The 22,563-nt window shown below is 41.3% G+C and overlaps 2 protein-coding genes across 3 annotated transcripts in view; both read left to right on the top strand.

Moving 5' to 3' along the window:
- The window catches only part of LOC136678518 (NLR family CARD domain-containing protein 3-like), a 140,775-nt gene that overhangs the window by 17,852 nt on the left and 100,360 nt on the right, over positions 1 to 22,563 (top strand). The window lies entirely within an intron of this gene.
- Positions 1,168 to 5,827, top strand: echdc3 (enoyl CoA hydratase domain containing 3). 2 transcript variants are annotated; one of them, XM_066661752.1, is made up of 5 exons: positions 1,168 to 1,544; positions 2,324 to 2,445; positions 2,537 to 2,628; positions 2,730 to 2,930; positions 3,650 to 5,827. In XM_066661752.1, exons 1-5 carry the CDS (start codon positions 1,405 to 1,407, stop codon positions 3,980 to 3,982), a joined length of 888 nt encoding a protein of 295 aa, XP_066517849.1. In that variant the 5' UTR covers positions 1,168 to 1,404; the 3' UTR covers positions 3,983 to 5,827. The 2 variants fall into 2 exon arrangements, with proteins under 2 accessions (XP_066517849.1, XP_066517848.1); XM_066661751.1 differs by having other exon boundaries at positions 1,171 to 1,544; positions 2,531 to 2,628; positions 3,650 to 5,824.

Raw genomic sequence — 22,563 nt, forward strand, 5'->3', positions numbered from 1 at the left:
CTTAAAGCTGAAAGGAAACACAAACATAGGAACAGAAGGAAAAGATGGGGCTTCTCTAAGAAACTCTTCTCCTTTCTGTGAGATTGGATTCTGGGGGTTTGTTGTGGGGGGAAATGAAAGAGTGATGTTTGTTGGTGGAAAAGAAGAACTCTGAAATGTACTTTTATTAAAGTTTAATATTATGAACATTTAATAAATCTCTTAAAAAACAGGAGTGTGTCTTTCTACTTTATCTTCACACAAACACACACACACACACACACATGCACCACTGTCTCAGAATTCATTAAACCATCACTACATTACAGTGAGTTTCCACTTCACTAAGTTCACCTCACTTGTAGCTACATGCACTGACTACACTGTCATATACACCCACTGTGACTGAGTGCTCATGGTTTGCTGAATATTACGACTGTTTGTAAGTTATTAGCACCATTTCTACCATTGTCCATTAATGGAGAGGAGCTGCTGTAAATATTCATTTCAATAGTGGGCCATTTTCGAGGGTGTTACTTAAGGGTTTACACATTTAAACTGATTATAATCCAATACTGTGCTGAGTACAAAACAAATACAGTCCCATAATGTTCTGTAATCACATTATATGAATAATTGTAGAAATGAGAGAACTAATGAGACCTCAGTCTAAGTCTGCAGTTCACCCCATGATCAAATCTGCAATAAATATATAATTAAAATATCAGGGGTGGTATGCACTTCGTTCGAGGGTGGGCCGGAACGGTGGTGCAGCAGGTAGTGTCGCAGTCACACAGCTCCGGGGGCCTGGAGGTTGTGGGTTCGATTCCCGCTCCGGGTGACTGTCTGTGAGGAGTTGGTGTGTTCTCCCCGTGTCCGCGTGGGTTTCCTCCCACAGTCCAAAAACACACGTTGCAGGTGGATTGGCGACTCGAAAGTGTCCGTAGGTGTGAGTGAGTGTGTGTGTGTCTGTGTTGCCCTGTGAAGGACTGGCACCCCCTCCAGGGTGTATTCCCACCTTGCGCCCAATGATTCCAGGTAGGCTCTGGACCCCCCGCGACCCTAAATTGGATAAGGGTTACAGATAATGGATGGATAGTGGAGGGTGCCTTGTTCTGTTGGAGAGAAACTACGCCCCTCCCACTCGCTGAGAGATGTGTAGTTGAATTTGAGGGCTGTGAGCACAGTGTGGCAGTCTTCAGTCTTCAGGTTTACTCGGGCTCGGGAGTTCGTGTTGTTCATCTTATTGACACATACTTTGCTCGATTTAACGATTATTCAATAAAATTATACAAAAAATAATAAAACATCACCGACTGCATGAAGTATTTCAGTTTGGACCGTATGCTCTTATTATGAAAATCGGTCAGAGTCTTGTTACTTGTGTGAGGCCGTCAGTGTGAGAATGGTGTGTTGTAGTTAAATATGTCTCACGCAGTGTGTCTCAGGTCCCTCAGATTTGCTCGGGCTTCTGTCCGTAGTGTTTTTCCGAGCTGTTGGACACGGTCTGTGAACACTGAAAACTCTCCTCCGTTAACCCTCCGCGAAGACGACGATGGAATAAGGTGCGGTAACTTTTTACAGAAAAGAGTTTCCACATTTAATTAGTTATTAATCTATTTATTAGTGGAATTTTATTTAGAAGCGCTATTTTGTATTTACAAAGACGCTTTACAGTACAAGTAAAACATAAAACAGTCTAGATGTAGTAAAAGGGAATAATTAAAGGTTTCAGGTACAGAGTCAGAAAGAGGGACGTAGTCTAGCGATATTTTAAAGTGTAAAAAGGTCATTTTATTTATGTGGACCACCTGAGAAAAGTCCTAGGCAAAACAAAGGTTACAGACGACATAATAAAGCACACAGAGTGGGTTATAGACTTTTATCAGGAGCGGAAGCCACGACGACGACTTCCGATTTATTGTTGTTTATTTTAAAATAATGTATAGGCATCCAGTTTTTAAAGAATATACACGACTTATTCATACTCTATAGTTCAGAAGAGAAGCTGTTTGCCCCCAAACTATTGGCCATAATGTATATGTTATTTAATATTATTTACAAAAAGACTGCGGTAAAAAAAACTAATAATAATAATAATAATAATAATTAATTATTGTTTTTAAATAGGATTAGCATATTGACTTGTAACCTTGTAAATGTTATTATACATTTTATCAAGAGCTTAATATGGACTAGCCTCCGTCACAGTATTCCGTGCATACAGTCTGTCAGCTGCAAATACAAAGTTAAACATCAGCAGCGGTTGCAAAAATGTAGACAAGAATGTTCTTTCTCTACTAGGACTTACTGATCACATATGTATGTTATGTTGTCATTTTAGGAGGATCATTTTGAACAACCCTAAGACGAGGAATGCCCTGTCTCTGGCCATGCTAAACTCTCTGAGAGACGACATCCTGACCAATGTAAATGACAAGGACATCAGAGTCATAATAATATCAGGCATGTCATTATTTATCAGAACTGATTATTTAAATAAACGTTTCTTAGAACATCTGTACGCAACGATTTTTCTTTTTCTTTCTAGCAACAGGACCTGTGTTTTCTTCAGGTCATGACCTTAAGGAACTGACCTCAACACGGGGCAGAGAATATCACACACGTGTGTTCCAGACGTGCTCAGAAGTGAGAATATGATCACCAGTTATAAAACATTTAGTCTGTACTCATCTTCTGTTACAGTAGGTTTTGGTCATTCCTTTCACACAATCTCACTATTGTTTAAGGTCATGACCCTGATCCAGGATGTTCCCGTGCCTGTGGTTGCCATGGTAAACGGCATTGCCACAGCAGCTGGATGCCAGTTGGTTGCCAGCTGTGACATTGCTGTGGCAACGGACAAATCAACCTTTGCAACACCTGGAGTTAATGTAGGTCTCTTTTGCTCCACTCCGGGAGTGGCCATCGGAAGAGCTGTACCAAGAAAGGTACATACATCATGAAATATTGTAGCATTGGGTCTGGTTCGGTGGTTCTGAACCATGCCTCTTGAGCAGCCCGTTTCAGTGCATGTGAAAGGCCAAGCTTTAGTGTCACATTATAATTATTTTAGTGACCAAAGGGGTGCTCACTATCGCCCCCTGTGCCCTTAATGTAGCCTTTGATCAAGAACAGAATCAGTGGCAGAATTATGTTGAGGACCAGTTTGAGTGAATAGTTTTGTTTTGATGTAAATTTGTCCAGATGTAAATAAATATGCACTTGTTTATAAATTAAACTTGCCACTAACCAGTTTTCAGCTGTTTAAACAAGCATTTCTCAATCTTTTTCCGCTGATCACAGCACCCTTTAAAAGACTGCCCAATATGAAGTCACACTCACCTAATGTTTAAAAAGGAAACACCAAACATACTATCTTGATCTGAAAGCCAAAACACACACAGACACTGGCAGCTGTAATCAGACGTTATTGTTTATTGACTAATTTGTTTGGGAATGAAATGTGTTATTGGGTGCTGTGTCCAACTCGCAACACAAACCCAGTTCAGTGTGTTTTTGACATCTCCACAGTTTCAGTAAGTGATTGTAAATTAGTTTGATTGAGGCACAGTGCAGTGAAAGACAGGATTACTCCAGGACCAGGGCTGAGAAACACTAACATACTCTACACTCATCTGAACCGTATGTCCTGATCTTCCTGACCCAGGTTGCTTTGGAGATGATGTTCACAGGCCGCCCGATCTCAGCACAGGAAGCTTTGCTCCATGGGCTCGTGAGTAAAGTTGTGAACGAGGAGCACTTGGAGGAGGAGACAATGGGCATCGCACGCAGAGTGTGTGATTCTAGTCGAGCGGTGGTGGCCCTGGGGAAAGCAGCGTTCCAGAGGCAGATGGCGCAAGGACGAGATGCAGCGTATGCCACTGCCACCGCGGTCATGGTGGACAATCTGGCACTACATGATGGGCAAGAGGGCATCAGAGCTTTTATAGAGAAACGCAGGCCTATATGGACCCACAGTAACAGGAAAGCCCATGACTAACTACTTTTATCCATTAGTAAATTTACTGCTTCTGAGAAACACTGTGTAAAGATAAAAATTAAAGTCCCAAGATTTAGAGGGAATTTTTTTGTCGTAAATGTCACACTGATTTCTGTATTGATAGCAGATTTCCCTGGCCTCAGAGTAGTCTCGGTAGTCTTTAACATGCAGATTCAAGCAGTTCTCCCGGTCCGTGTGTCATCATAAAACAACATAAGATCATTGTATATTCTTCTTCTTTAATAACTCTTAAGATTTTATCATTGGTTGAAACTGGGGATGCAGATATCTTTTTGACATTGAATGTTTTTAACTTGGAGATCTGTCATTGGTTGCCAATTCATTTTAATCAGCAGTTGCTTCCAAATTATAAGAAATAAACAATCTGTATGTAATGTGACGTCCTGACCATTGTGATAAATATTTTTAACAGTCAGTCTACTGTTTTTTGTGCTGACTCTGCATCTGCTCAGCTCCTTCCTCTGTTAATATCTTCTTTTCTAAAGCTGTGAGGAAAACAGAAGTATTATTTTTAGCTTTTAAAAGTGACAGTGTGGAGGCTAATTAATGTATAGAAAGGAACAGAAAAAACACCAGCGACCTCATTTATAAAACGATGGGTCTGAAATGTGCGTACGAAACATCTCATGCATAAACTGTGATTTATGAATAAATACTTTGCGTAAAAAAAGAGCGTATGTTTAAGCAAGGTTTCACCATGGGAAGCCATAGGACTTTGCGGAGAGAGCGCAAAACGGTGACATTATGTGGTAAAATAGGGAATTGCAAGTAAAGGTGCAAACCATTCTCACACGTATCCGTCTGTAACGCATTAAGATTAACGACAGATTAAAGAACATTTAAAGAAGATTAACACTCTCTTCTTAAAAATAACTTTTAATAAATGCAGAATATAAAAATGACTATAGTTCCATTGCTTGCTGTATCTCACTCTACTTCAGCGTTTCTTCTAGAATTTTCTTTTGCAGCTGTGGGAGGCTCTTCAACCCCCTACACACCCCTGGCCCAACCGCGTAGAAACTATTATTAAACAGCGAAGATGAATATATACACAGCACAATACATTTTACACACTGTTTATTTTCATAAATACAGCTGTAGACTGGTGCCTGGCTCAGAGCACTCAATTTTCCGTGATTTGTTTTTAAAAAGGGGCTCCACGGCTCTATCACAGGGAAACTCTGCCATAATCTAAACACTGCAACACTGTTCTGTGATAAATTACAAGTTAAAATACTAGTAGTAGCCTTGCTTCTTCATTTATGTTTTTACATAATTCAAAAACTAGTTGCTCCAAAAATGACCAGCACTAATATATATTTTTTTTCACAGCAGCATTTCTACTGCTTCCATTTTAAGTCGACATTTTATAGACACTGGGGGTGACCACACACTAGAGACAGTGTTAATGAAGTAACCAGGCATCATAAATAAAGGATTCTCTCAGTAATTCAAATGCTGTTCAGATATTTCTCCCACTCAGACCAACTCTGTCATTTTGAAGGTAGCAGTCGAGTACAGTCTTTTACGTGATATTTCTGTTGTATCGAGGTCTGAAGCAGTTGCAAAGCCGTGGTGCCCTATGTGTGTGTGAGCGTGTACTGTGTGGTGGGAAGCTTTATGTACTCTCCAAACCAGTGAAAAAGAATATAGACTTTAATCATAAGACCCTCATTTTTCCTCAGCTTCATTTCTGTTTCCCGCTCCTCCAGTATTTGACCCCTTTGCATTAAAAATACTACGAATGTTTTCAGTGTATTGTAAGCACCCTTGATAAATATATATGACATTAAATGACATACATACTTACATTTACATGCCTGACAAATAATAAAGCAATGCATGTATGACATCAAAATCAGGAGTCATATTAGTAATTTAGGTTTAAATGATGCAGCAATTAAAGAAAAAACTTTCTGTTAAAACTCAAAAAATATCAGGTAGAAAACGGTGCTCACACTTTAGTATGTAGTATTCATTTAATGGTATTTGGTTCTACTTTAAGTTATCAATGTTCTCATGTATTACTCAAATATAATGATAATAGTATCATTTTTTTGTTTGTTTTTTAAAGTGTTAAGCCCGTCAGTGCAGTAGTTATGAGCCGTCATATCAGAGAACGTTAGGTCTGCCATATGATGCCCTATAAATACATTCATGAAGCCACATACACACAGGGTTCATTACAGCTAATCCCTTGTGTTATTGATACATTCTTCTGTCCAAAGCACACATGGTTTCCTTCAAACACTCCCTGCGCAATCCCTAATCTTTACTTTCACTTTCAGGATGAGAGCAGATTTTCACACAATCACACAAGGTTCTGGGAAGCCATGTCTGGGAAATACATTTCTCCTCAGGTCAGAGCCCTTCAGCAAAAGATTCATTTGGCAGGACACTGTTGTGGTCAGATCAAACTTTTAACCCCAACAACAAAGGTAATTTATGTAAGGTCATACAATTATTATACACTTTGACCAAGAAAGCACTTAAAGAGTGTAAACAATTTTGATGATGACATTTTGTTTTTGCTGCAAAATTGAACTTTTTAAGTATTTTAAACAAGCAGTGTTGCTGTTGACATAATTTGACTTTCAGCTGCTATTGTGGGTGTTTGCCACAAAAGATCTGCCCATCTGCACATTCAGCTTGGCACAGGTTTTACACCAGATGCCATTCCTGATGCACGGTGAAAAGGGCAAAGGGCAAATGCACATTAAAATAACACATGCTCGTAATAAAAATATGTATGTACAAAAAATGTATAGATGCGCATTAAAATAATAAAGATGCACATGAATTACTGATTCTGAATACTGAGTTAGCCCAGGAGCTTATAGTTGTATTGCAACTCTTTGCTTACGCCTTAAATAATTTTCTTGATTAACATGATATTGGGTAAAAAAAAAAAAAATTACAGCCCACTAATTACTGGATAAATTACTGGATTAACAGAGCATGCACCTGTTAAATAAGCCGTAAGATAAAATAAGTACTAAGTAAAGTGTATGATAGTAGAAATATGTGGTTATTACTTGGTATATCTAACAATCTTTTTACAAATAAGGCACGTAATTATGTTCCGAATCCACTGTACTTCTAAGCGTAATTATAGATTTTCAAAATTGAATTAAAAGTATGACAGTTTATGCAAGTGACTGTTACTGTCATTTAAAAAAAAAATAAGGAATGCAGCTACTATTTTGAATTCACTGTGTTTCTGAATGTAATTATAGATTCTTTCAGATTATTTTGAGTGCACCTACAGTTTCATTACAGGCATTAGAAGAGTTTCATGGTGCTTTGTGCTCATTAGGTTCAGCACGTGATTTACCACAATAATCATCATCACATACTTTGGAGATATTTTACACTGTTTAGCCGATATGTACCGATGCATTACATGTACATAGCTGACTAATGAGGAAGTGATGAAATGAATTGTAAGATACCCAGTAATGACAACATATTTCTATCATGTCCTTGACTTACTCAGTATTGTATCTTACAGCTTGCTATACAGGTACTTACTCTGTACCCAGTAATTAATAGGCTGTAATTTAAAGTGTTACCACATGTTGAAACGTAACTTACTTCTGAACTTGTTTTTTAGACAGTATGCATGAAATATGTATGTAATCATGTGTGCTAAATACACTTCTGAAATATGACTTAGCTAAGAAGCGTTTAAAATATTCACTTCCACATTAAACATGGAACAACAACAAAGTTAGCCTTGGGGAACACTGTATGGAATTACTTAACTATATTTCCTTGAGTATTTCACGATGAGTTCTCATGACGGCCATGTTTTCTGTGGCTTGGCAAACTCCATAACTTACATAATGCTTTATGTGCTAGCTTTAGCAATAAGCTTGCATGCACTTTTTTTAATGTGTATGTTTGTTTTTAATGCACATAAATGTTTTTTAATTTGCATTTTTAATGTGCATTATTTAACATGCATCTATATTATTTGAATATGCAGTGTATACATATATATACTCACAGGAAGGACACACTCATCTCCACACGGACAGTGACCTGAGCCAAAGACTGAACTCTGGACTCCACGGAGCATTGGACATCACTGTTGCATAACACATACCTACATGAAACCAGCAATACAAAAAAGTCAAGATAAAACACAAAAAATATTTGACATAAATTAAAACTTCAGGAACACTTCAAATCCACTTCTAAACAGAACAATGTAGAAAAAAAGGTTTGTCAGTACAAGCCCTATGTTTGTCAACCATCTTGTATAAAACAGAATCCACTGTAACTGGAATTAAAGTATTGTTTTAGTTGTGGGATGTGCTTTTCTCTGTGTTTTCTGAGAATCAAATTAAGACAGGGCAGTTTGTATGAGCTTAACAGCTAAAGAAGTGAGTTTGGGACTGGAAGGTCACTAGTTCATTCCCTAGAATGGACATTAACATCCCCATTTAAAGTGCTCCTAAAACCCAAAATGCTCCCAAGGCAACAAGGGTGGCTGTATGCTGATCCAGGTGTGTGTGCTCACTGCTCCTTATTGCCTATAATTACATCAGGTCTGGGTTATTCTAGGCTGTTTTTACTTGTTCTAACTCATTTCAGGTAGGTAGCATTAAGGACACCCATCACCCCCCAGACAGAGAAATGTAATTGAAATTTAATTTTTCACAGATTTTTCACATATATTGAAATATTATCCCCTTTTTTTCGACTATTTGGTTGGCAGTGTCATGGCTAGTGGCTTATCTTTATTTCTTTTGCAAAACAACCTTTCATTTTACAGAACGTCTCAAACTCACAACAGCTTATGTCTGGCTTATGTAATACTTTATTCAGTGATTTGGTCTATCCTTTAAACTAACTTGGAGACAATATGCCAAATATGTGATTGCAGATTAAAATCTATATTTATATAATTTCAATGGAATTGATAGAGTAAAATAGCTACTTAACACCTAGCCAGCTAAGTTAGCTAAAATTAGCCATGCTTAATAAAAGGTTGCTTAAAACCCAGTAATGGCTCAATTTTGTTAGCATACCTCCACTGACATGGCACACACTCACACCTGTAGACAATTTCACATACTCACCCACATACTCACACCTGCAGGCAATTTCACACATTCACCAAGTCACTTACACCTGTAGACAATTTTACACACTCACCCATTCACTCAGACATCTGTAATTTCACATAGCCAGTCCACTTTCCAACATGTACCACTTGTGTTTTGAGTGTGGGAGGAAACTGAAGCACCTTCAGGGAAACTGACATAGGCATGGGGGGAAAAACCAACTTCTTAGAAACTGTGACCCAAGGCAAGGATTGAACCCAGGCCCCCGAGACCCTGTAGATGTGTATCGGTGACACTACCTGCAGCACCAAAGTCAATATCAATATAGTTTTAAGCTACGTTGAGAGGAGCCAGTTGAGGTGGTTCGGAATCTGGTCTGGATGCCTCCTGGACACCTTCCTGGTGAAGTGTTCTGGGCATGTCCAATAGGGAGGAGGCCCCGGGGCAGACCAAGAACATGCTGGAGAGACTACATGTCTCGACTGGCCTGGGAACGCCTTGGTATACACCCGGAGGTGCTGGAAGCAGTGGCTGGGGAGAGGGAGGTCTGGGTTTCTTTACTTGGACTGATTCCCCTGCGACCCGGACTCGGATAAGCGGTGGAAAATGGATGGATGGATGGAATAATACATTAGAAGATGAGTGAACAAAGAGGAAGCAGGAAATACATAAATACGGCTGAAAATAAATCCAGGGGCGGTTACTTTATGGTTCTACTTATCAGTGCCCAGTTGTACTTTTGTTTTCACTTTTGTTGGATAGTATTTAAATATGCCCACACACACAGACTCACCACATTTGCATTTCTCAGGCTTCTGGAAATAGCTAGTAACTCTCCTGATATTGAGGTAAGACTTTAGAGCATGGCACCACAGAAAGACATTTGAATAAACTGAACACTGTACTCATTTTTTACTTTCAGAATTCTTCACTATGATAAATTATGGTGTTTATCCAAGTGGGATGAAATTTTGACCAGTTGGGTCACACTTTCTTAAGATCCTGTATTTATCATGCCTTGTATTTTCATTAATATCATGCTATAGCGTATGTAGTGTACAGTGTCATCAGTGTCCAAATCTCTAAAATGGTCACTTAAAATGGAGGCAGTAGAAATGTTCCACAATTTCAACGGCAGTTTATGTGGGGGAATATGTAGTCAAGGTCATTTTGGTGCTTGCCTATTGGTCCATTCATGCTCAATGTGAATAACAGCTGGTGGTTTCTAATTACGTAAATATCATAAAGGCAGCAAAAAACTAAGCCTGAATGAATTCTTACATACTTATATAGCTGATTTTAATTGCACATTGAACATTTTTGCACAACATTTGATAAAGCCCAATTCACATGATATGAAAAGAGCTGCAGTGACACTGATGTGGTGGTGGTGTGTTAGTATGTGTTGTGCTGGTACAAGTGGATCAGACACAGCAGTGCTGCTGGAGTTTAAACCCCTCAGTGTCACTGCTAGACTGAGAATAGTGCCAAAAACATCCAGCCGATAGTGTCCTGTGTCACTGATGAAGGACTAGAGGAAGACCGACACCCACTGTGCAGCGACAGATGAGCTACTGGAGCAAATATTACACTCTGTCTCTGCAAATAATACCTGCTCTCTTGTGGTCTTGACAGTTGACGAACAGAGTGAAAGTGGGCAAAAGTATGCAGAGCAACACATGGACCACAGTCTGTAATTGTAGAAGTATAAAATGCTCATATATTGTCAGTGGAGTTGATGAAATGAGGACACTGTACAATAAATGATGAAAGAGGTACAAACCGGATTTCCAAAAAAGTTGGGACACTAAACAAATTGTGAATACAAACTGAATGCAATGATGTGGAAGTGCCAACATCTAACGCCAGAATAGAACAGTGTTCAGAATAGAACACAAATCACAGATCAAAAGTTTAAACTGAGAGAATGTATCATTTTAAGGGAAAAATATGTTGTTTCAAAATTCATGGCGTCAACAAATCCCAACAAAGTTGGGACAAGGCTATTTTTTACCACTGTGTGGCATCCCCCCTTCTTCTTACAACACTCAACAGACGTCTGGGGACAGAGGAGACCAGTTTCTTAAGTTTAGAAATAGGAATGCTCTCCCATTCATGTCTAATACAGGTCTCTAACTGTTCAATCATCTTGGGCCTTCTTTGTCGCACCTTCCTCTTTATGATGCGCCAAATGTTCTCTATAAGTGAAAGATCTGGACTGCAGGCTGGCCATTTCAGTACCCGGATCCTTCTCCTACTTAGCCATAATATTGTGATTGCTGTAGAATGTGGTCTGGCATTATCTTGTTGAAAAATGCAGGGTCTTCCCTGAAAGAGATGACGTCTAGATGGGAGCATATGTTCTAGAACCTGAACATAGTTTTCTGCATTAATGGTGCTTTTCCAGACATACAAGCTGCCCATGCCACAAGCACTAATGCAACCCCATACCATCAGCGATGCAGGCTTCTGAACGGAGCGTTGATAACAACTTGGGTTATTCTTGGTCCGGATGACATGGTGTTCCAGTGTTCCATAAAGAACTTCAAATCGTGACTCATCTGACCACAGAACAGTCTTCCATTTTGCCACACTCCATTTTAAAAGACCCCTGGCCCAGTAAAACATCTGAGCTTGTGGAGCTTGCTTAGAAATGGCTTCCTCTTTGCATTGTAGAGTTTCAGCTGGCAACGGCGGATGGCACGGTGGATTTTGTTCACTGACAATGCTTTCTGGAAGTATTCCTGAGCCCATTCTGTTATTCCCTTGACAGTGGCATTCCTGTTTGAGGTGCAGTGACGTTTAAGGGCCCGGAGGTCACGAGCGTCCAGTAGAGTTTTACGGCCTTGACCCTTACGCACAGCAATTGTTCCAGATTCTCTGAATCTTTTGATGATGTTAGGCATGGTTGATGGTATTGGTATTGCTGCTTATCTTTCTGCGCAACAATGGTGGAATTGGTGATCCTCTGACCATCTTGGCTTCAGAGAGACACCGACACTCTGAGAAGCTCTTTTTATACCCAATCATGTTGTCAATTGACCTAATTAGTGTTAATTGGTCTTCCAGCTGTTCGTTATATGCTCAATTTCCTTTTTCCAGCCACTTATTTCTACTTGTCCCAACTTTTTTGGGATTTGTTGACACTGTGAAATTTTGAATCAACATATTTTTCCTTTAAAATGTTACATTTACTCAGATTAAACTTTTGATCTGTCATCTATCTTCTATTACGAATAAAATATTGACATTTGCCATCTCCACCTCATTGCATTCAGTTTTATTCACAATTTGTTTAGTTTCCCAGCTTTTTTGGAATCCGGTTTGTATATAGAATATAAGAAGGTGTTTGTGTGTGTGTTTGAGAGAGAGAGAGAAAGAGAGTGACATTCATGTCCTTGTGTTCTTAAAGGATGCATCATTGGAGAGGTTTCAGGAGGGAGATAGAATCTATAGTACCGGTAGTTTCTTCTCCTCCTCCTCGTCGTCGTGCACGTCCTGTTCATCGTGGTCGTTCTCCTTCTCCTCCTTCTCCTTGTCTCTCTCCCTCACCTCCTCCTCGGCGTCGTCCTCGTCCTGTTCATCGTCGTCGTTCTCCTTCTCCTCCTCGTCGTCGTCGTCATCGACATCGTTCTGTTTCCCCACCATCTCATCCATGGGGTAAGTCCAAATCCTAAAAGTCCAAACACACAAATCATATAATTCATAGTGTTCCAGGCCTCAAAGCACTAAACTAATAGTATAAAACTAAGGGTTTTATTCCCTGCTCGGGTAAAGCACAGACCAGAGAGAACGGATTAGACAGATTTTGACTTGTCTAGATATGCAGTAACATACTTTAAATGTTGAGCTTTAGGAAGAGTTTGCAGTTTGCAATCAGTTTTCTTCCATGAAGTTAGCTTTGCCTGCACAAAGTATTGATGCACCACCATTTCTGCCTCAAACATCTTCTGTAGGTTCTTTACAATCATAAATGGGTTTTAAATTGCCTCTATTTACCTGCTTATAAAAGCATTCTCCAACAGTTTTCCAGGTGTTCCCAGACCTCTTCTTGAACTTCACAGTGTCTTAATAACATTTGGCACTGCAGAAGCGGCCAGCTAAATATGCTTGGTTATCTTCTTATAGCCTTTCCCAGCTTTGTGGGCACTTATTACTTTCATTCGCAGATGTTCAGAGCAGCCCAGGTTAGCTGAGTGTTAGCACAAGATTTGAAGAGTCAATAGTGGAAAATGCGAATTTGTGAATATAATCAAATTGTAGTTTGGTATTTGGGTAGAAGTCTTGGATTTTACTTTAGTCGAAAGTCCATCTTTTCAGCTGTCTGTCAAGTTGTAAAGTTACTTACAACAGGGACATAATTCATGCCAAATTTACTACTATGTAAACTCACAGAAAAACTTTCCACTGTGTTGGTAATTCCTGATGTCACTTGATGGTGAGTCCAACAATGGTACATCTCAGTACCGTCGACTCAGGAACACAATTGTAACCTATTTTGTTTTAATTGTAGATGTTTTTAAGTAGATTTATTTATGTTTCTATTTAAAACACTCCTATTATGAAAACCTACAGCTACTAAGATATAAAACCCTGACTGTAACTTTGAAGGAGCATTAACTATGTCAGTACCTTTTAGCAAACAACAGTATAACTACATTATAACTTCTCTTGAATGTTTTTGTAATTATTCTGCCATTTTGTTTTAATATTTTCATTGAAACTATGATGCAAATGCACTGCAAAAAATACGCATTGACACCAATTTTATTTCTAGAACTGGATGAACCATGGTGGCCAGTGACATCGAGGTGAGTGCTACATGTGAGTGAGGTGCCTACAACTTTAAAAACACATTAAAAATAGAAACTACAGTTACACTCACTGATCACTTATAGATACTTTCCTGTCATTCCATCTTGGTCATATAGATTTAGAGATGATCATTCATTTATTTGTATACAATATGCAGTAGCTCAGCACAAATGTACTGATTTTTAATTTAAGACCCTTTCAAATAACCCTCAACCCAAGGAATATCTGGACCACTGTGATCCCATGGTCTGAAAATGACCATTCATGAAAGGGGTAGATAGTGTGTAAAGACGTATTACCATCTGTAACTGATGACTATTATTAGTGTAAGTATGAAAATTGCTTGGTGGGTAATACTGTCTTTTACAGTTTACACTTTTACACTTTTACCAAGTTCCAGGTATTGAGTGACTGGAAATGTAAGGATCACAGTCCAAAGTAAATCAAAATAATTCTGGGTAACACAAGGGAAGCTGCAAGATTATCTAACTGAACTGAACAGATTCTTGATATTAAGCAGGTAAATGAGATAGTAATTTGTCTATAAGTGTACTTCCCTTGTTAAACAATGAATTGTTTTATTGACATGTTGTGTGTAATCACAGATGTGATGTCTTTCCCCATCATTTTGGCTGCTGAAAAATTAGGAACCTGTTCAGTATTTCAGTGTAACTGTATAGAAACAGGTAGTGTCACTGTCTCACAGCTCCAGGGCCCAGGGGTTAAGGGTTCAAACCCCAACTGGGGTCCTGTCTGTGAGGAGTTTGGTGTGTTCTCCCTGTGTCCATGTGGGTTTCCTCCAGGTGCTCTAGTTTTCTCCCACGGTCCCAACTTAATTAAACAAGGACAACCCCAAAATCCTGATGCATCACGTTTCTGTAATATTTTGTTTTCTCAGTGTTTAATTTTTTACAGTAAAATACCAAAAGCTGTTGTTCATGAGGGAGAAAAGTACAAGAATTTGACTGAAAACCCACGCTGAATGTTTTTGTTTCTTGGTTAAATCAAATCAAATAAAATTTATTTATATAGCGCTTTTCACAACTGATGTTGTCACAAAGCAGCTTCACAGAATTCCAGTAAGACAAAGGTTTGACATGAAATGTAAAAAAAACAAAATGTAAAACCCTCAAGTGAGCAAGCCAGAGGCGACAGTGGCAAGGAAAAACTCCCCCAGCTGAGGAAGAAACCTTGGGAGGATCCAAGGCTCACAAGGGGTGACCCATCCTCCTCTGGTCAATCTACTGGTAATAATAGTTAGTTAGTGGTTAGTTAGTCCTGGTTAATTCCCAGGACAAAGAAAGAGAAACACACAGCAATCCTCAAGAAGCACCTTGGTACTGTGGATGATCGGTCAGTTAAAAACAAGCTGTACATCTCAGTACTTTTTGAGTTAAAGGGCATCTGGAGAAGAAGACAGTTGTAATACTGCCTCGACATCAGATAATCTTACAGTTCAGTTAAACATCACTCTCCAAAACATATGCGTCACACCCTACATATGTTGTGATGTATTTGTTTGTACATTTCTCTCACTATATCGGAACACAGTACGGGCTCCTCGCATAGTCATCTGCATTCTGTTTTACTTTTCCTGCCCTTCATCTGGATTTTGTGCGTTGTTGGAACCATGTGACTGAAAACAGCCTGTTGGAGTATCACAGTATGCAGAGCAACATAATGACTACAGTTTGAAAATATAGAGATACAAAGTGTTCCTGTATGGAGCTGATTAAATAAATGTGTGTAGAAACAAGAAGGTAATTTCAGTGTTTTGGCTTCTGTATGTCTGTATGAGTGAGAGTGAGAGAAGATTTTATATTCATGTTTATTTTCATGTTCATGTGTTTTTAAAGGATGTGTGTTAGGGAGAGATTTGTGGAGGATTCTGAGTATTCAATATGGGAACCTCAACATTCTCTTTATCCACCACCAGCTCAATTGGGTAAGTCCAAATGGTAAAGTCTAAAAAACCCACATAATATATGTATGTGAAATGAAACAGCTCAAAGAAAAATCTCTAGTTATGGCCCTCCTAAACATATATGTGCTTCTTTAAAATATCTCAAAATATTTTGAGACAGAGAATAAAAAAATAAATATACATTCTATATGTTTTAGTTGTTTTGGTGTTTAATTTAATTGTTGTGTAATTTAACACCAATTCATTTCTCTTATGTGGTGTAGGATTCTCAAAATACTAAAAGACTACAAACTGGAGAGCATGTAGGATTTATTTAAATAAGCTTATTCTAACATTGCTGGAATATAAAGGCAACTAAAATAATTAAAACTTTGGAATTACCTGAAATTATTAGACAAAAGCCACAAACAATCAACCCAGAACAATTGAACACATAACCACACTTTTTAAGGCCTCTTTCACACATGCACAGTAACCCAGAAATGTTCCCATGTATTTGCTTTAGCCACAGTAAAGACTCTGGGTATAACCTAAGTAAGTGGACTCTGGAGTTACCCCTGCACTCATAGCACAGGCGCTGCTCCATGCCTCAAGCATGCAGCACATGTCTTGCTGTGAAAACACACCTGACACAGAAAATCTCCAACTGTGCACTGCATGTGTGAAAAGGACAACTCTGGGACATCACCTGATACTCTGGAGTTCATATGTGAAAGGGGCTCAAGTAAATATATAAGCATATCTAAGCTAAAACTAAGCTTTGTTTAATCCTTTGCTTATCAAATGTAACAGTCTACTCAGAGAATATAGTTTAAGAATGAAAATGCCTGTGTTTGGAAACATTGATCATAATTGACTATATTTTCCACACTGATAACTTGATGTGTTTAAAAGATTTTTTTAGCAAAACAAATGTGTCTGAAAATATTTGTGAAGCATAAAGGTTTCATATCTACCGTGGATGTGGACATGGCACGGTGCTCACGCTTTATAGACATCCATCCATCCATTATCCACCGCTTATCCGGATCCGGGTCGCGGGGGAAGCAGTCGGAGCAAAGAAACCCAGACCTCCCTCTCCCCAGCCACCGACGCCAGCTCCTCCGGGGGTATACCGAGGCGTTCCCAGGCCAGTCGAGACATATAGTCTCTCCAGCGTGTTCTTGGTCTGCCCCGGGGCCTCCTCCCCGTTGGACATGCCCGGAACACCTCTCCAGGAAGGCGTCCAGGAGGCATCCGAACCAGATGCCCGAACCATCTCAACTGGCTCCTCTCGACGTGGAGGAGCAGCGGCTCCACTCCGAGTCTCTCCCGGATGTCCGAGCTCCTAACCCTGTCTCTAAGGGAGAGTCCAGACATCCTGCGGAGAAAACTCATTTCAGCCGCTTGTACCCGCGATCTCGTTCTTTCGGTCACTACCCAAAGCTCGTGACCATAGGTGAGGGTTGGGACGTAGATTGACCGGTAAATCGAGAGCTTTGCTTTTCTGCTCAGCTCTTTCTTCACCACAACGGACCGGTACAGAGCCCGCATTACTGCTGACGCTGCACCGATCCGCCTGTCAATCTCACGCTCCATCTTTCCCTCACTCGTGAACAAGACCCCGAGGTATTTAAACTCCTCCACTTGAGGCAGGATCTCACTTCCAACCTGGAGAGAGCACTCCACCCTTTTCCGACTGAGTACCATGGACTCGGACTTGGAGGTACTGATCCTCATCCCTACCGCTTCACACTCGGCTGCAAACTGGTCCAGCAAGAGCTGGAGGTCCCGGCTCGATGAAGCCAACAAGACCACATCATCTGCAAAAAGCAGACATGGGATCCTGAGACCACCAAACCGGACACCCTCCGCCACTTGGCTACGCCGAGAAATTCTGTCCATAAAAATTGTGAACAGAACCGGTGACAACGGGCAGCCCTGACGGAGTCCAACTCCGACTGGAAACCAGTCGGACTTACTGCCAGCCATACGAACCAGACTCCTGCTCTGTTTGTACAGGGACTGGATAGCTCGTAACAAAGAGCCCAGTACCCCATACTCCCTGAGCACCCCCCACAGAATACCCCGAGGGACACGGTCGAATGCCTTCTCCAGATCCACAAAACACATGTAGACTGGTTGAGCAAACTCCCATGCACCCTCCAGGATCCTAGCGAGGGTAAAGAGCTGGTCCTGTGTTCCACGACCGGGGCGGAATCCGCATTGTTCCTCCTGGATCCGAGGTTCAACTATCGGTCGGACTCTCTTCTCCAGTACCCCCGCATAGACCTTACCGGGGAGGCTGAGGAGTGTGATCCCCCTATAGTTGGAACACACCCTCCGATCCCCCTTTTTAAAAAGGGGAACCACCACCCCAGTCTGCCAGTCCAGAGGCACTGCCCCCGATGTCCACGCGATGTTGCAAAGACGTGTCAACCAGGACAGCCCCACAACATCCAGAGCCTTGAGGAACCCGGGGTGAACCTCATCCACCCCCGGGGCCCTACCACCAAGGAGTTTCCCTACCACCTTGGCCACTTCAGCCCCAGTGATAGACGAGCCCCCCCCGGGGTCCCCAAGCTCTGCTTCCTCTGCGGAAGACGTGCCGGTGGGATTGAGAAGATCCTCGAAGTATTCCTTCCACCGTCTGGTGACGTCCCCAGTCGAGGTCAACAGTTCCCCACCCCCACCATATACAGTGTTGGTGGAAAACTGCTTTCCCCTCCTGAGTCGCCTGACGGTTTGCCAGAAACTTCTCGGAGCCGACCGAAAGTCGTTTTCCATGTTCTCACCGAACTCCTCCCACACCGGAGTTTTTGCCTCAGCGACTGCCGAGGCTGCGAGCCGCTTGGCTCCTCGGTATCTGTCGGCTGCCTCCGGAGTCCCCTGAGCCAACCAGGCTCGATAGGACTCTTTCTTCAGCTTGACAGCCCCCCTCACCCGGGGTGTCCACCACCGAGTGCGGGGATTGCCACCCCGACAGGCACCGACAACCTTGCAGCCACAGCTCCGTTCAGCCGCCTCAACAATGGAGGTCCGGAACATGGCCCACTCGGACTCAATGTTACCAGCCTCCCCCGGGATGCAGTCGAAGCTCTGCCGGATGTGGGAGTTGAAGATCTTTCTGACAGGTTCCTCTGCCAAACGTTCCCAGCAAACCCTCAACACACGTTTGGGCCTGCCAGGTCTGTCCGGCATCCTCCCCCGCCATCTGATCCAACACACCACAAGGTAGTGATCAGTTGACAGCTCAGCGCCTCTCTTCACCCGAGTGTCCAGAACATATGGCCGCAGGTCAGATGATACGACTATAAAATCGATCATCGAAATGCGGCCTAGGGTGTCCTGATGCCAGGTGTACTTGTGGACACCCTTATGTTCGAACATGGTGTTCGTAATGGACAAACTGTGACGAGCACAGAAATCCAATAACTGAACACCACTCGGGTTCAGATCAGCGGGGCCGTTCCTCCCAATCACGCCCCTCCAGGTCTCACTGTCATTACCTACGTGAGCATTGAAGTCCCCCAGCAGAACAATGGAGTCCCCAGAATGAGTGTTCTCCAGCACTCCCTCTAGGGTCCCCAAGAAGGCATGGTACTCTGAACTGCTGTTCGGTGCATAAGCACAAACAACAGTCAGAGCCCTTTCCCCAACCCGAAGGCGCAGGGAAATTACCCTCTCGTCCACTGGGGTAAACCCCAACGTACAGGCGCTAAGCCGGGGGGCTATGAGTAAGCCCACACCTGCCTTACGCCTCTCACCCTGGGCAACTCCAGAGTGAAAGAGCATCCAGCCCCTCTCGAGGAGATTGGTTCCAGAGCCCATACTGTGTGTCGAGGTGAGCCCAACTATATCTAGTCGGTACCTCTCAACCTCGCGCACCAGCTCAGGCTCTTTTCCCACCAGAGAGGTTACGTTCCATGTTCCAAAAGCCAGTTTCAGTAACCGAGGATCGGAACGCCAGGGCCCCCGACCCCGACCACCACCCGATCCACAATGCACCAGACCCGGATTACTACCTCTCCCACAGGTGGTGGGCCCATGGGAGAGTGGACCCATGTATCCCCTTCGGGCTAAGCCCGGCCGGACTCCATAGGTGAAAGTCCGGCCACCAGGCGCTCGCCAAGGAGCCCCTCCCCCAGGCCTGGCTCCAGGGTGAGGCCCCGGTAACCCTGCTCCGGGCAAGGGAGGCTGTGTCCTCGTTGTCTTTTTCATCTGTGTCTTTATGGATCACTCTTTGTCTGGCCCATCACCTAGGACCAATTTGCCTTGGGAGACCCTACCAGGGGCTATTGCCCCCGACAACATAGCTCCTAGGCTCACGCAGGCACGCAAACCCCTCCACCACGTTAAGGTGGTGATCCAAGGAGGAGCTTTATAGACAGACAGTCCTTATTGCTTAATGTTCATACATGTTGCAGCACTCTGCCTGTCAACCATTTACAAACCCCTTTTCCAGAAAAGTTGGGACACTGTGCAAATTTTAAAATTAAAAAGTTACAAAGAAAATATTTCATATGCTGAAACAGAAATTTTATTTTATTTACTTATTATTTAAAAAATATTTGCCTGTTTTGAATTTGATGGTAGCACCATATTGCAAAAAAGCTGGGATGGGGAACACAAGATGGACCAAACTTTATGTATTGCTGCATAATAACAAATGAGGTTCATTGGCAACAGGTCAGTGACAAGGCTGGGTTTAAAAGAGCCTCTCAGAATGGCCATTTTTTTCAGAAGTAAAGAACTCTTTGAAAGACTATTCAACAATTTAAGAATAACAGATCAGAACTTAAAATTGAACCTGGGAATTACTTTATCTATGGAACATAATGTCATTAAAATATTCAGAGAATCCAGGAGAATCCAGAGAAATCTCTGTATGAAAGGGATATGTTTATTGGCTGTCCAAATGTATTTGTAGCAATTTCGAAAAAGCTGTGTGGTATCCCGTAAACCTGACAAAACTAAATACTGACTTTTCAAAAACATGTAACCGGCAGGTCATGACTGAAGTGCCCTTGTGCAAGGCACCCAACCCCCAACAGCTGTGGCTAGGGCTGCCCACCTCTCCGGGCATGTGTGCTCACTGCCCCCTAGTGTTCACTAGTGTGTGTGTGTAAATAGGTTGGGTTAAATGCAGAGAACAAATTCCTCTGTGTGCAAGCACAGTGGCCAATAAAATGATTCTAATTCTAATTTCATTTGGATGGGAGAGACAAGGTAGACAAAAACTTTCAGTTTTAAAAAATCTGATTCATATGCATTATCTACTGAAATATATGTTTGTCATTTTATTTCTAGAATGGCCAGTGACATCCAGGTAAGAGCTCATGTGGCTACAAAACTAAAAACACATTAAAAATATAAGCTACAGTTACACTTATTGATCACTTGTAGATACTTTCCTGTCAGTCCATCTCAGTCATATAGAGTTAAAGATGATTATCTGTTTATTTGCATGCATAATATGCAGGAGCTCAACACAGAAACACTGACTGGGTATATTTGCATTTAGGACATTTCCAAATAACCCCCAACCCAGGGAATATCTGGACTACTGTGGTCTGAAAAATACCATTCATGAAAGGGGTAGATAGTGTGTAAAGAAGTTTTACCATCTGTAACTGATGAGTATAATTAGTGTAAGCATGAAAGATATTAGTTCCAGGTATTGAATGACTAAGTGTAAGGACCACAGCCCAAAATAAATCAAAATAATTCTGACAAACATGAGGGAAATATTCTAACGGGACTGAATAGGTCTGTCAGTGTACTTCCCTGTATAAACATGTAACATTGCAGTGAATTGTTTTATTGATAAAGTTTTATTTTGTGATTTATCATGTAATACATTTTCTGTCCTTTGGCTGCTAAACTATTAGATTTGGGGTTCCTCCAGTGCTCTAGTTTACTCCCAAAAACACAATGTTGGTAGGTGGGCTGGACATGAGAATTTGAGTGTGTAAAACTGTCCACAGGTGTGAGTGTGTGTGTGACAGGGTGAGTGTGAAATTGGCCACAGGTATGAGTGAGTGAATGACTGGATATGTGTGAAATTGTCCCCAGGTGTGTGTGAGTGACACTGTCAGTTTGTGATACTGAGATTGATAAACCATCCAGATAATACCTGCCCTGTGGTGGTCCTATGGGGATCATTACCACTGAAGGACAGGGTGGAATGGGACTAACAGTATGCAGAGCAACAGATAGACAACAATCTGTAATTGTAGAACTACAAAATGTATGTATGGTCCTGTATGGTCAGTAGAGCTGATTAAATAGATAATATGAGTATAAACAAGAAGGTAATTTCAAAGTTTTGACTTGTTTTTGTATGTGTGTGAGTGTGTAAGAGAAGTATTCATGTTCATGTGTTTTTAAAGGATGCACTGTAGAAGGAGAGTAATGAGGGAATTTCTGTCAGTATGGGATCTTTCTTCTCCTTGTTATTCTCTTCCTCCACCTTCGTGTTTCCCACCATGGAGTAAGTCCAAATGTTCAAATTTTATTTTTATCTATATTTGATAATATATAGATTATGAAACCACCCTTTGGTCTGTTTTCTTTGCAGATGACCTACAATATAATTAACAATGTTCACAATTAAATAGTTACAGTTAAATAGTTAATATATTCGTCAAACCCCCATTTCCAGTAATTTGGTGATTCTGTAAAAAAATTTAAATAAACACAAAATGCGATGATGTGCAAATATTTCAGATGTTGACACTGGGTAATTCTCTTGTTTTTTAAAGAATATT

Source organism: Hoplias malabaricus, chromosome 2 (genome assembly GCF_029633855.1).
Source record: "Hoplias malabaricus isolate fHopMal1 chromosome 2, fHopMal1.hap1, whole genome shotgun sequence".
NCBI classification, from domain to species: Eukaryota; Metazoa; Chordata; class Actinopteri; order Characiformes; family Erythrinidae; genus Hoplias; species Hoplias malabaricus.